This window comes from Drosophila pseudoobscura, chromosome X, assembly GCF_009870125.1.
Source record: "Drosophila pseudoobscura strain MV-25-SWS-2005 chromosome X, UCI_Dpse_MV25, whole genome shotgun sequence".
Lineage (NCBI taxonomy): Eukaryota > Metazoa > Arthropoda > Insecta > Diptera > Drosophilidae > Drosophila > Drosophila pseudoobscura.
In genome coordinates, this window is record NC_046683.1 from 47,209,129 (window position 1) to 47,221,420 (window position 12,292).

Sequence of the window (12,292 nt, forward strand, 5' to 3'; positions counted from 1 at the left end):
GCTCACAAAAATGAAGCAGCAATTATGCCGGAGCTTTATTGATGTTCCATGCGAAATAAATTGTAACAGGTTTCGTGACGCGCCCCACAGTGCGGCCGTGTGTAGAGGCATATGTGGTGCGTGCGTGCGTGCGTGTGTCATCCACGCGCGCCGCTCTGCTGGAATCGCTCGTCAGTACAGCACTTGATGGAGGAGGCAGTCTGATAGGGGAAGGAATTGAAGTCGAAAAAGTGCTTTCAAAAGAATCCGCAAAACCAAAAACACCCTAATGTCTCATTATTATGGATCCAATGAAATCGATAGGAAACTCCCATCGGAGCCGGTGCCGCTACTTCTGCCAAAAGAGATCCACGTGCTTGCCATTTGCGATATGTTAATCAGAACACTGCCACGCTCATATCCCCATCCCCGTGCCCATCGCCATTCCCATAGCATCGATCGTCCGATCATAGATTATTAATATCCATTTTGTTTGATTTTGTGATTCACAAAGAAGTGCAATTTATCATCGAGCAAACGTAATTACATTTTAACATGGCGCTAATTATGGCTACAAAAAAAGTATATATTATATAAGTTTAAAGTATATAAGAATATGGAAAGAAGACTTAGGCAAGATATCACAGGGAATTCACAGAGGAAAGCAGGTCCCATTTGGAGGTCCCATTGAGGCTAGATCACAAAGTCCGGGCGACTGTTCTCCCGGGTTATGAGGAAAGGACGCTGCTCGCTGGGACAGTGGAAGGTCTCAAACAGTTGTGTGGCAAAGCCGCTCTTCTCGCCCGGCAGCTCGAGCATGTTGTTCCAAATGGAGTTGGCGGCAGCGGCGTGGCCCCGTTGACTGAGATGGAAGCAGTCCTCGGAGAAGAAACGCGTGTCCGTCATTCCAGAGCGGGTGCGCGGGAAGTCCCGAAACTGTGAGAACGGCTGCACGTTGATTGTGAAGGTCTGAAAGGGATAGGGAAAGGGATAGTGATAACACAACCATCCGTTGAAACTAAAGTCAAAGAGAAGCTTGAAGGCTTTTCCTTGCCCTTGCCTCACCTCCGTATTGAACTCCTCTCTGTTGGCAATCTCCGAGTCCTTGGCGATCCAACGTTTCATGATGCCTTCCAGGTAGTCCAAGCGCCTCTTGCCCTTCCCCATCAGGCAGGGGCACTCGAACCGCAGAGTGCTGTAGCAGGCGGGTGGGAGGCCCGACAGGCTGGTGAGAAAACGGAGATTCGGTGCCGGCACCACATTCAGCATGAGACGGGGCACATTGTCCCGGAGATAGCGATAGGTCTTCAGCATGTTCTGCTCATGCCACTTCACCGTCATCTCCGGCTCCGGATAGTAGCAGATGTCGGTGCAGAAGTCGTTGTTCCCAATGAAGAGGGTGATCAGCTTCCAGTCCCTGGTCATGTTCACATTGGGATCCCGCTGCATGCGCTTCACCAGAACCGTGGCCATGTACGGCATGTCCCTGGACATGGCTGCCAGCTCTGCCACATCGAAGCGGGACGTCCGATCGGTGGAGATGCCATCCTTGATCGCATACCCGTACAGGTTCGGATTGAACTCCTTGAGGATGTTGGGCAAGGTGAGGTACTTTCGCCAGTTGTACTGGCCCCCAATGGACCACACCACGCCCCGATTCTCCACGGTCACGTGCAGCAGATTGGTGGCAAAGATCCCGTTGCCAGCTGTCAGAGAGTCGCCCATTGCTCCGATTACATCGATATCACCAGGTCGCAAACGATGCACGCTCGTCGGTCGATCCTCGCTGCGTCTGCCGGGCCCGTTCTCCGCATCACAGAACTGGAGCAAGGCCCGAGTCCGCGGATTCGATTTTTGGGTTTTCTAACGGAATCGAAATCGGAGTCGGAAAAGAGTGAAGAGCAATCCGTTAGTGCTGCAAAGCGAGTGCTGATCCACCACGAACTTTAATTCATCCCGGATCCGTTGGCTGGACTTACCCCTGCATTTTGCACGCGCTGCACGTTTTGTAGATCGTCACCAGACCTCCCTGTGAAGGCCAGGCCAAGTAGACGCAACGGACGGTAGACATTCCTCAGAGCCACATCCAATGACGTGCGCTGTGACGTCACACACGCAAGAGAGATCAGGAAGATCACAGCCAAAAATGGAGCCCCATGCGATGACATCTTACCGAACAGCTACACAGAGAGAAGGGGGATGAAAAACAATGGGCTATACGAGATCAGTAAATGGTAAGTCACTAATGAGGTCTGTAGGGCTCGGGTTCGTTCGTGTATAGTCTCTGTTTTACTCTCGATTTCTTTGGTGACGTCGTCCTCGACTCTGAACCAGTTCCCCGGCTGAGCCGCGACATTACACAGAAGTCAGGCGTCTTCAGTTTATTCACCTTTGTGATTTGTGTATTTTGTTTTGTCTTCTTTGGAATAAGTTTGCGGCTCAGCTGCTCAGCAGTTCAGCTGGACCGACAAATTTTAGCATTTTGGACTTAAATAATATTCACAAAATTATGCTAATTGATTGACTTTCGTAAAAAATCTCTGAAAACTACCCATCAATAATGATATGAGTAATCCATTTGGGCATTTGGATATTTGGGCAGCCGAATAGTTGAATAGGTGCGAATGGTGTCTTAACGAAAACCGCTTGGCGATGACAATTATTTTCTTAAGATGGATTCATTTCGTGTATTTGTGCCGTCTTCTTCTGTCTACTCGAATTATCTGGGTTCCATTCATCTTGACTTATATGCATACGTATCTTTCATCTCTCACGCGCAGAACTATTAAGTGTCATTTATTTAAATTTCATTCCATGCAAAGGTTTACCAACAAATTATCAAAATTATGTTGGACTGCAGGCGGAAGTGTCGAGGAATAGGGAAACCGAGTTTAACCGAACCGAAACAGAACCACATACGACAGACGCTAGAGAGCGTGCCAAATCCAGTTGTGATAAAGATTGATTTAAATTTTGATTTCATTTAACTAAGCGAAACTGCTTCCTTTCAGCACAAAGCGAGCAGAAAACGAAACAAAAGACTTAGGAAACAAACGCAGACAAATAGAACAACATGAGAAGAGATATATTTACCTACATACGTATCTGTATATATGTACATAAATATATTAATATCCGAAAACCACAACCTATAGCTATCACCACGGGCTTTACCTTTTAAGTGCAATCGTTGTCGCGATCACTTTTCACTTTTTTGAAGATCCCAATACCGATATCGGGCTAACGAGTACTTCGAGTGCTTTGGGTAAATCTTGCAACTGTCACACGAACACGAGTTGCACAATTACACAAGAGAGCGCCCAAAAAGAAATTGATCAATATTCCAGGCCAGAGGCGGAGTGAGCGTCCGGCTCCGTCAATTGCTTAGAATCAACTGCTTGGTAGAATTTCCGATTATGTTGATTTTATATGGATAGAGCCCACAAGTCCCCAACGGACGGCCGTCTGCCGACGGTAGACGGCGGACTACGCATAGAATAAAATGAAATACAACTAAAAACAAAACAGCAACAACAATCGAATCGCATACGAAACACGCGAAAAAGAACAAAAGCAAAGTAAAACAAGTAAGAACGCCGTACTCGAGTATTCCGACTATCAAATACCCCCGCTACTCTACGCCTAATAGAGTCGCGCTCTACGACTAAAACAATTTACAATTCGCGGAGAAGGAGTGTATTCTGATTGTGAAAATGATCCAATTTGGATTCTTGAATCTCATTCGTAATCATTTCGGTCCCCGTACCTTCTAACATCTTTTCGGCTGGTGTGTTGCATAGACGCGCACGAACAGAATATACCCTGGTCCCGTACGAGCCCCAGGTATCCCCGGACAGCAACAACAAGTATTGGCGCTGTCTGAGCTTCAACACACTCGCACAGACAGACAGACAGACTGATAGACAGACGAGAACACAGGCAGACGAAAGGACAGAGGACAGACAGACAGACCGCCCCAGCCCAGCACAGCCCAGCACAGCCCAGCCTAGCCCAGCCCAGCCGGTTACGGCTGAGACCGACTGAGAAGCGTTAAATTTGTGATATTCACTTTCGTTCAGGCTGATAAAAATAGTGTCCAGACCAGACAGAGATAGACTCGGGCAATACACTTGTCATGCGTGATGGCCTCTGACCGGTCCCCGCCAAGGGGTTCCGATTCTAAACTCCAAACGACAAGTCATCGTGTGTCTGGTGTATTCTTCTTCGAGTTACGGGATAAAATCGGGCATTTAAGACTTGGAGCTTGGTAGCGAAACTGTTATAAATAGAAACGGGCAAGCGGGCAGACTTTGGTCCAGGTCTCAGAAGCAATTTATAGACGCTAATTTGCTCATGTGGTGGGGAATGGGGATGAGAATGGAGATGGGGATGGGGATTTGTATACATATAAGCCGTAGGGCTATAAAACAGAAAAGAATAAATTTGCACTTGCATTAGCGGCAAGACAGGGCAAAGGAAGAAGTAATGGGGAATGAAACTAGATAGGATCTCTATGTGGGGCTATAAAAAAGTATATTTATATCGTAATAAAATTGCATTTGCGTTGGGGAGGCCCAATGATGGGGAAACTACGGGTTACTTTGTACTTAATATCCACCGATAAATCCAGAGCTCCCCGATCTCCACCCCGCATCAAACAAGCGGATATAACACTTCCTATACAAGACATCTATACAATCTCCCCCCCGGACCATCCATGCCTAGTGCAATTGATTAACCTTGTGTCAATCCAATAATAACGGCATGGAAACAACGAACAAGAAGAAGAAGCACCAGCTACAAGCAACAACTTGTTATAAGTCGACAGGCCCAAGCAACAAGAAGGAACCGTAAAAACCAGAGAGAAAGGCCAGAGCCTCAAGCGCCGTATCTTTAAATACCCTTCCAATCAAAGACCTAATCTTCAGTGGTCCCAACTGGCGAGGTTTGATAACTTTTGGTTGCGACCTACTGATTATGTTGCAATCTAATGATACGAAGATCCCATCTTGTCCGTTTCCTCGTACTTCAGCAATAAAAAAGAACTGTGTAAATTTTAAGCAATGTAACGTTATAAACTCGTACTTCAGACACTCTGACACTCTTTCTATTATTTGCAAACATGAGGGTAAGGTAAGGGTACCCTCTGCAAGGGTATAAAACAGCAACAGCAGCAAAGATTTTGGTGGTCTGTGACGCAGGAAGACAGCTCGTTGAAGCATTGTCTCTTCAAAATTTAATGAGATGAAATCGAACCTCTTCGAGTACCCGCCGACTTTAGTCTCATAGCGCATCTTCTTGAACATGATAGCTTTCAGTTGCGGCATTTCGTTAGTAAGGTTTTACTCGACTTGGAGCGATTTCTCAAAGCTGGATACAATGTTAGGAGTATTCCCAATGAGCTGGAAGGAACCCCTGATGGTAAAACTTATCTTGGAAAGAAACCATTTTACAGTCGAACTTTTCTATTACAAATTACCGTACACCACATAAGTTTTCTATATAACGTATTTATTTGTAGAACACTGCAATTCTATATTCTGCAAAAACGAATTTTATACTACGAATTTTCCGTATATCGAATTCCCCTTGAGATTCGCTATATGGATGTTCGACCGTAGTTAACCTATAGCTTCCTCCAGTGCCTATATAATCGCCTTCCAAAAACACATCTATTGATTCGAATTCTATTATATTTGCGCCCAACTCCAAATCCTACATCGATTGCACCGACATATCGATGTTACACTTTTAATAGTCTAGTTATGGTCGTATTCACACTACAGAAATGGAGCGTAAAAAAAGTACGATCCAATAGCTTATATAGATAGCTGTCATATCGATTAGAATACGCCCTAAATCACGAAGAAAATAAAGAAATAAACAAATCCAAAATAATAAAATATCATGAATTTAGCCTGGGTGAATACTTGTTACGAAGAATTGTTCCAATTTGACGTGACTGTTTTTGGTGCGAATCGCGAAGGTTCAAAACCAATATCGACGGCGTTATAGTAATGTCCGTATGACATACATGCTTCACCTTGTATTTCCAGTTGCAGCAGAGATTATCGATTTTTATAGTTTTTTTCTGTCGGGCCATATATGTACAAAGACAAAAGATGTTGAGTTGAAGGTATATTTACGTTATATCGGTATATAGTGGTATATTTAATCAATTTGATCTATCTATTAAATTTCATTTTTAGAGGTATATTAAAAAACATAGGGTATTCCCTTTTAAACTTAGGCGAGTCCCCAAGCTTGAGTCCCATTCCATGCAAAAATGTTGCGGCAACATTAATTTGTATGGGCCAGACTCATGTGCCGAGAAAACGAGCAGCATGTATCGCGACGTGGACAACATTCTACATACCCTAGGGAAAAGGATATTATGGAATTGCGAAAATGTTTGTCATCCGAGGCTCTAATTAAGGCAAAAACTAGTCAGTCTCTGTTGTAAAGGTATTTCAACGATAATTTGCAGTTAGTGGCTTCTTACAGAGAATCGAGTATCGGGATCAGGATACACAGGAAAACAAACAGTTTGGAAAAAACTATTTTAATATTATATTTACGACATAGGGTATACTTATGCTCATACACCGGCTGATAAGCAACAAGTCTTCAATTAGCAGCAACATTGACGTGACAACATTTAGTCAAAATACAATAATTGGGAGTAATTAAAATAAGCTAATCTTGTAGAATCTCATCAATGGAATACAACTATGTGGGCAGGGCTGAAAGTCTTAGTTACTCAGCATTATTCAACGGAATATCAAAATTGAGCAATAGGGACGATTTTTCTCGTACATTAAGTTTTTTTTTACCTTCTTTGACTTTTTAACCTTTTTAGACTAAATCCAACAAAAGCAAGAGTTTAAAATAAACCAGTCATGGGGAAAATAGATTCATTAATTGTATAAAACTATGTGGGCATAGCTGGGCGTTCTTTCTAGCTAGTAATATTTGACGGAATATAAAATTTGAGCAATATGAACGACTATCCTCTTTGTTGCTTTTGTTTGCCCATTTTTGCCTAAACCTTTTTTTATAACCTTTTTTAAGCAAAATCCAATTAAGAATAAACCAATTAAGTAGAAAATTGATTCATCAATCGTATAAAACTAAGTGGGCATGGATAAATGTTCTATCTAGCTAATTATATTCGACGGAACATCAAAATTGAGCAATGTGGTATCCAATCCTTGACGGAGAGCAATTAACCTATTATAAGCCAAGGGGGTATATCAATTTTCCACCGAAAATAATGAATATTTAATAATGTTAGTGCAGTTCAGGTGAAAGATATAGCGGTTTTGTTTAAGTCTAGAGGAAAGATAGCATGAATCTACAAGAAGAATTTACAATCGTTAATTTTTTTTCGCCATTTACCTCAAGTAGTTGAACTATTTAAATGGAAGGGGCTTAAGTGGGCTAAGTTCGCTTTTTCATCAGACCGTATACTTTATTTGCTTGCTTTAAAAAAAAAACAGAAATAAACAGAGACGTAGATATACAGCTGTTCATCGGCCAACTGGGAAAATAAAATATTAAGCACAGAATTTAAGGACAGAAACATAAGCAGTAGCTTACGAGAAAATTGCTTCAGCATCCAAGTAAAGTTGCTGAGAGAACACCAAATCCATTCGTGTGAAAATAAACGCCGTAGGTCGGAAAAGCCGGCAATCATTTTCGGTTAAAACAAAAGCGAGTTTTACGGCCAAAATATGTCACCTATGCGGTACATGGGCTGGATGACGGGCTGCTCGGTGTTAACGGTGTTTGTGTCGATTATCTGGCAGACATTCCTCACGCTGCAGACCCTAAGTAGAACCACAGTGTTGCTCACCGGTCTCCTGGCCATCGAAAGCTCGCTAAAGAGACCCGCCAACGAGACGCCTCCCAAGGTGGCCATTGGCTATGGAGCGTGCACTGATCTGCAAATCAACGCCACAGAGTTCCTAAACAGGTACTACAAAGACTACAAGATCCCCACAGTGACCACATCTGCCAGGGACGTCGTCAAAAACGAAGACGAGCTGCTGCAATCGTTTGCATATTATTTTCAGAACGGTGCTGCCGCGGAGTAAGTGGTATATTCATCCAATAGAGAGAATTTTTCCTAAACCGACTTCCCTGCAGGCGGGTGATGGCGAACGGCACGTTGTTCAAGCAATTGATTGAGTTTGCTAAGGTGATGGACAAGGAGCGTATCCATTGGTACATGGGCGGCAATGCTCCCCTGATGGCTATGCGATTTTTCATGGAGGGAGCCGAAGTCTTGCTGGGCGCACACATGTCCAAAAAGTATATTGTACCCCTCCAAAATAGCTCCTCAAGTAGCTAACATTCTTTCTCTGTTAGAATGCGTCCCCTGCTGCCCAAGGAGATTCGGCTTGCAGGCGTGGAGATCCCCGACGATGACATACATATAATACTGGAGTACATGGCGGGCGATGTCTGGGGTCCTTATGTGGCACCACGTGCCAATCGCTATATACTGCACAACGACAAGAACAATCCACATATCAGAGCAGTGGAGGAGATGACAAATGCCTTAAAACTTTACCACCCCCAATTGCTGGTGGTAAGTGGCCTCCAGATGATGGATATGTTTAGCTTTAATCCAGGAGAGCGAGAGAAGCGCCTGCAACAAGTAAAAATGCAGCTGATCAGCCAGCCCAGCGATACACGGAATCATTTTGAGATGGCCTCCTATGTCGAGCTGAAACTGCTGCAAGAGCTGCGTCAGTTTGTGCTTCCCTATGTGGACTCACTGGGCATGAACGAACAAGAGCTGTCCAATTTGCAGCAGGTCCTGACCCATGGCCGCACCACCCTGGCAACCGACTGCAATCCACGCATTGCCCACACACTGGATCAAATGCGACAGGTTTTCATCCACTTGCTGGAGGATTACAGCGTTGAGAGTCGTAGCGATCCTAAGCGACGCCGGGTCTCGCGGCTTCATGTACACACACTGGCCTATCAGGCAATCTTCACCATCGTCGACTCCCAGTGGAAGAACACGCAGGCTGCGGCCGCCAAGGCGGCCCTGACCGCTCATCGCTACGTCTGCAAGTCGCAGTTTGTGAGTCGTTCCCATTAAGTTCGATTCTGCCTGAAATTAAAGCGTTATATTTCTCTTCAGATCAATCCGGAGTCCGTGCTCCAGGTGCTGGACGACAGTTTTGCCACATCCATGCAGGAGAATGCGCCACGCATGCGAATAAGTGCGGCCAGTCCGGTGCCCTGCTGGAAGGAGCACGTACAATATGGTCGCGATCTGGAGCGCATCAAGGTGGAGATCTGTGTGGCCCCCGTCCTAGTCTGTCGCGAGGCCAGGAAAACGGCCGGCGCAGGGGATAACATATCTGCCTCTGGCCTGGCAGCGCAGCTGTAATGTATAACCTTAAACGTATTACCACGATGACAGTGAAAACGATGGGACCGGCAAGACTGCTTAGTATTTACCTAGAAACCTGCAATCCAAGACTCGAATAGAAAAACATGGACTCAAACCCAAACACACGATGCATTCCCCCGTTGGATGGACTTAGATATAGTACTCAGCATATTTAGCACCTTAGTGACCTTAGAAACGCGTTACCTTCACACAATTTTGACGAAATGCCCAAGAGAGCGGCACGATAACATCGACAACCAATTTTGATAACATATCTAGGATGAGTTTTGCAAAGGAAGGGAGGACTAAAAGAGAGATCTCTTTAGACTAGACTAGATTCGTAAAGTACTACTAATCCTTCTCCAACTCATTACCCTCCCCCCGTAAATTGTGTTTCAAATTATTCCTCCTGCATAATGCTAATAATCGGAAGAAAAAAAACCAACCTAGTCCTAAATTTGTTAGTCAGTGATTCGACACTTTTTGATATTGTGAACCATTCATTCCTACTTACAATTTGTTTTGCGCACTTGGTTTCAAGCTCAAAAATATGCACTGCATGAGCAGTCCGCTTCCAGACCATAAGACACTTGTGTGATCCCCTCTTTAGAGACTTTATTTCTTAATGCCTTTTTTATAAGCGGACTTCCTCGACAAATTATTCAATATTTGACCAATCCTGTTAAATATGTTTAAAACATCGGCTCGAAACTCGGTCGCTTGCCTTTCCAGCACAAGTGTCTTACAATTGCGAAACGTACTGTTCAAACACTATACACATACTTATTATATGATTCTGACGAATGTGTAATAAAAATTTCTGTTGAAAGCTTCAAATTAAAATTGTAATTCTTCAGGCTATCTAAAATGTAGCACTCATTTTTGCCAGCAACGAAGTGGGGATATTCTGCGTACCATTTATAATAATCGAAATCAACGAGTAAAATGTATAGCACATGAAGAGTAATATTTGTTTATATATGGAGTTTCTCCAAGCCAAACCAAAACTCTCCAGCTATGGAACCAAAGCCATCACTATACGAGCCCTCAGTAAAATTCATACTTCCATCGGAACGTCCATCAGATGGAATATCCTGAAATGGGGCGGCAAAGGGAGCGAGGCCAGTCAATTCAATTAATTTAGAAGAATCTATGTACAGATTCGACACCTATTTTTAAGCCGTAGGGGTCAAGACCATTTTTGCAACTCATTAATTCGATTTTGCCTTAATATATAGTGCGCAGCACTGTTTCTCGTATTCATTTCATTGTTTATTTGCATTGAATCTTGCAACGTCGCTATCAGATGAATTCTAAATTTTAAAAGTATGCATAAGCCTCATCTCCTTTCTACTAAGAACACTGGAAAAGCTGTTGGATTTACATATCAGGAATGAGGTAGAGGGACTGATGTCAACTAACTAAAATTCTTATACAAAAGGGAAATCAACGGCACTACACTCGTTAGTAGCTACCATCGAGAACGCCCTTCACAATAAAAAGTATGCACTGGGAGTATTTGTTGGCATCTCCGGAGCATTTATGTAATAACGTGGCTACGAACGCTATAACAAACTGCCTAGAAGCGACAGCAATCAACCTTTGGATAAAGAACCTCCCAAGTCGTATACGGATGCAATCGGAGTGGGGCACCGCTTCCATGGTGAAAAGGTGTTTATTTAATGGCTACAAAATACTAATCACAAAAAAATAAAGCAAATACAAACATATATATGTACATATGTTTACTCATTACCACCAATTTCAGGTCTCTCCATTCTGTATTGTCTATGTTGTATTGTTCTATTTTATTAGTCTTCAACGTTTTAAAATTTGAGTTAAGATTTGAAATATGTCTAGGCGCGAACTATTTTTGTATTGCCATTCATTGCTCTTTAGGGTTGCATTTGGCTAATTATCGATTAGAAAAGTGCGGGTTACGAGCATCCGAAATGGATGGTGGACTAATTGGGAAATTGTCGGAACGGTAAAACCTTACGGGCCATCCTCGAAATGGATGGTAAATGATGGATGGTCGTTAGTCCGACAAGCCTAAAAACCAGTTGTTTGGTGAATCTGATGTCTAGTCGATAGTCGATGGGTTCTAGCAGCCCTGTAGTACCTAGCAGCGCATTCTGTGCACTATGAAGAAGTGCTATGTTAACATTTGAATACAAAGAATTTCCCAAAGAGATACATATTTTCGACCGATCCTTCCTTATATTCTATATATATTCTACACTTCGAGTCCTTTCATCCATTTAATAAATATCATAATAAACACACATTTCTTCCCGTTCATCATCCCCTTCTAGCGGAAGGGTTCCGGTTCTTTTTTTAAATTTGAATTTTTAACAGATTATATTTATAACAGTGAATCTACATTTGGTCTTAAAATTAGCACTGGTATATTTATGTTCTTTTTTTGGTATATTGCTGATAACTAAAGGTGTATTCTAAAAGTCCGCTGTGGTCACACTTATTCATCAATTGAAAGCAGAAAAACGTTTTTTCGAGTGTACCGCTTACGGTATTTTTAATACTTTTCGGCATTTTTTTAGGTTAAAATTCTGCCGACGATATATCGCTATATAATGGTATATTTTAACAATATAATCAATCTATTATATTACATTTTTAAAGATGTATTTAAGAACAAAAGACAAAAACATCCAAACGCAGATTTTTTAAATTTTCGCTATCTCAAATCGTGCTTCCGTGCATCATTTATTTTAATGGATTGCATTTAAATCCTTGTCGCTCATTCACTTTTAAACAATTTCTATTTGGCGCGTACCAAATCGGGTACTCAATCGGTAGCAACAATGAGTGTCCATACTTTTAAATGATGTACTTTAATTATTTACTTGGATCGACATATGGTAATGATTGGAACTGCAT

General features: G+C 42.8%; 2 protein-coding genes across 4 annotated transcripts; one reads left to right on the forward strand and one right to left on the reverse strand.

The window, feature by feature from the left end:
* Positions 1-471: 471 nt before the first annotated feature.
* LOC4813699 (phospholipase B1, membrane-associated) lies at positions 472-7,507 on the reverse strand. Of its 3 annotated transcripts, none has more exons than XM_015187409.2 (4): positions 7,378-7,507; positions 1,959-2,159; positions 1,045-1,842; positions 472-948 (listed from the first exon to the last, which is right to left on the reverse strand). In XM_015187409.2, exons 2-4 carry the CDS (start codon positions 2,145-2,147, stop codon positions 673-675), a joined length of 1,263 nt encoding a protein of 420 aa, XP_015042895.1. In that variant the 5' UTR covers positions 2,148-2,159; positions 7,378-7,507; the 3' UTR covers positions 472-672. The 3 variants fall into 3 exon arrangements, with proteins under 3 accessions (XP_015042895.1, XP_001353535.1, XP_015042894.1); XM_001353499.4 differs by lacking the exon at positions 7,378-7,507 and adding an exon at positions 3,154-3,378; XM_015187408.2 differs by lacking the exon at positions 7,378-7,507 and adding an exon at positions 3,154-3,378 and having other exon boundaries at positions 1,959-2,193.
* A 180-nt stretch (positions 7,508-7,687) lies between these two features.
* On the forward strand, positions 7,688-10,234 carry LOC4813661 (ADP-dependent glucokinase). Its single transcript, XM_001353500.4, has 4 exons — positions 7,688-8,071; positions 8,128-8,292; positions 8,350-9,076; positions 9,137-10,234. The coding sequence occupies exons 1-4, from the start codon at positions 7,713-7,715 to the stop codon at positions 9,386-9,388; spliced, it is 1,503 nt and encodes a 500-aa protein (XP_001353536.2). The 5' UTR covers positions 7,688-7,712; the 3' UTR covers positions 9,389-10,234.
* The last annotated feature ends 2,058 nt before the right edge of the window (positions 10,235-12,292 follow it).

Bases quoted from the DNA above. Each gene is read 5' to 3' on its own strand.
- LOC4813661 (XM_001353500.4), top strand. From the start codon at position 7,713: ATGTCACCTATGCGGTACATGGGCTGGATGACGGGCTGCTCGGTGTTA. The intron at 8,072-8,127 runs GTAAGTGGTATA...ACTTCCCTGCAG, and splicing joins CAGAACGGTGCTGCCGCGGA to GCGGGTGATGGCGAACGGCA. The intron at 9,077-9,136 runs GTGAGTCGTTCC...ATTTCTCTTCAG, and splicing joins ACGTCTGCAAGTCGCAGTTT to ATCAATCCGGAGTCCGTGCT.
- LOC4813699 (XM_015187409.2), bottom strand. From the start codon at position 2,147: ATGTCATCGCATGGGGCTCCATTTTTGGCTGTGATCTTCCTGATCTCT. The intron at 1,843-1,958 runs GTAAGTCCAGCC...CGATTCCGTTAG, and splicing joins AGCGCGTGCAAAATGCAGGG to AAAACCCAAAAATCGAATCC. The intron at 949-1,044 runs GTGAGGCAAGGG...TATCCCTTTCAG, and splicing joins GAGAGGAGTTCAATACGGAG to ACCTTCACAATCAACGTGCA.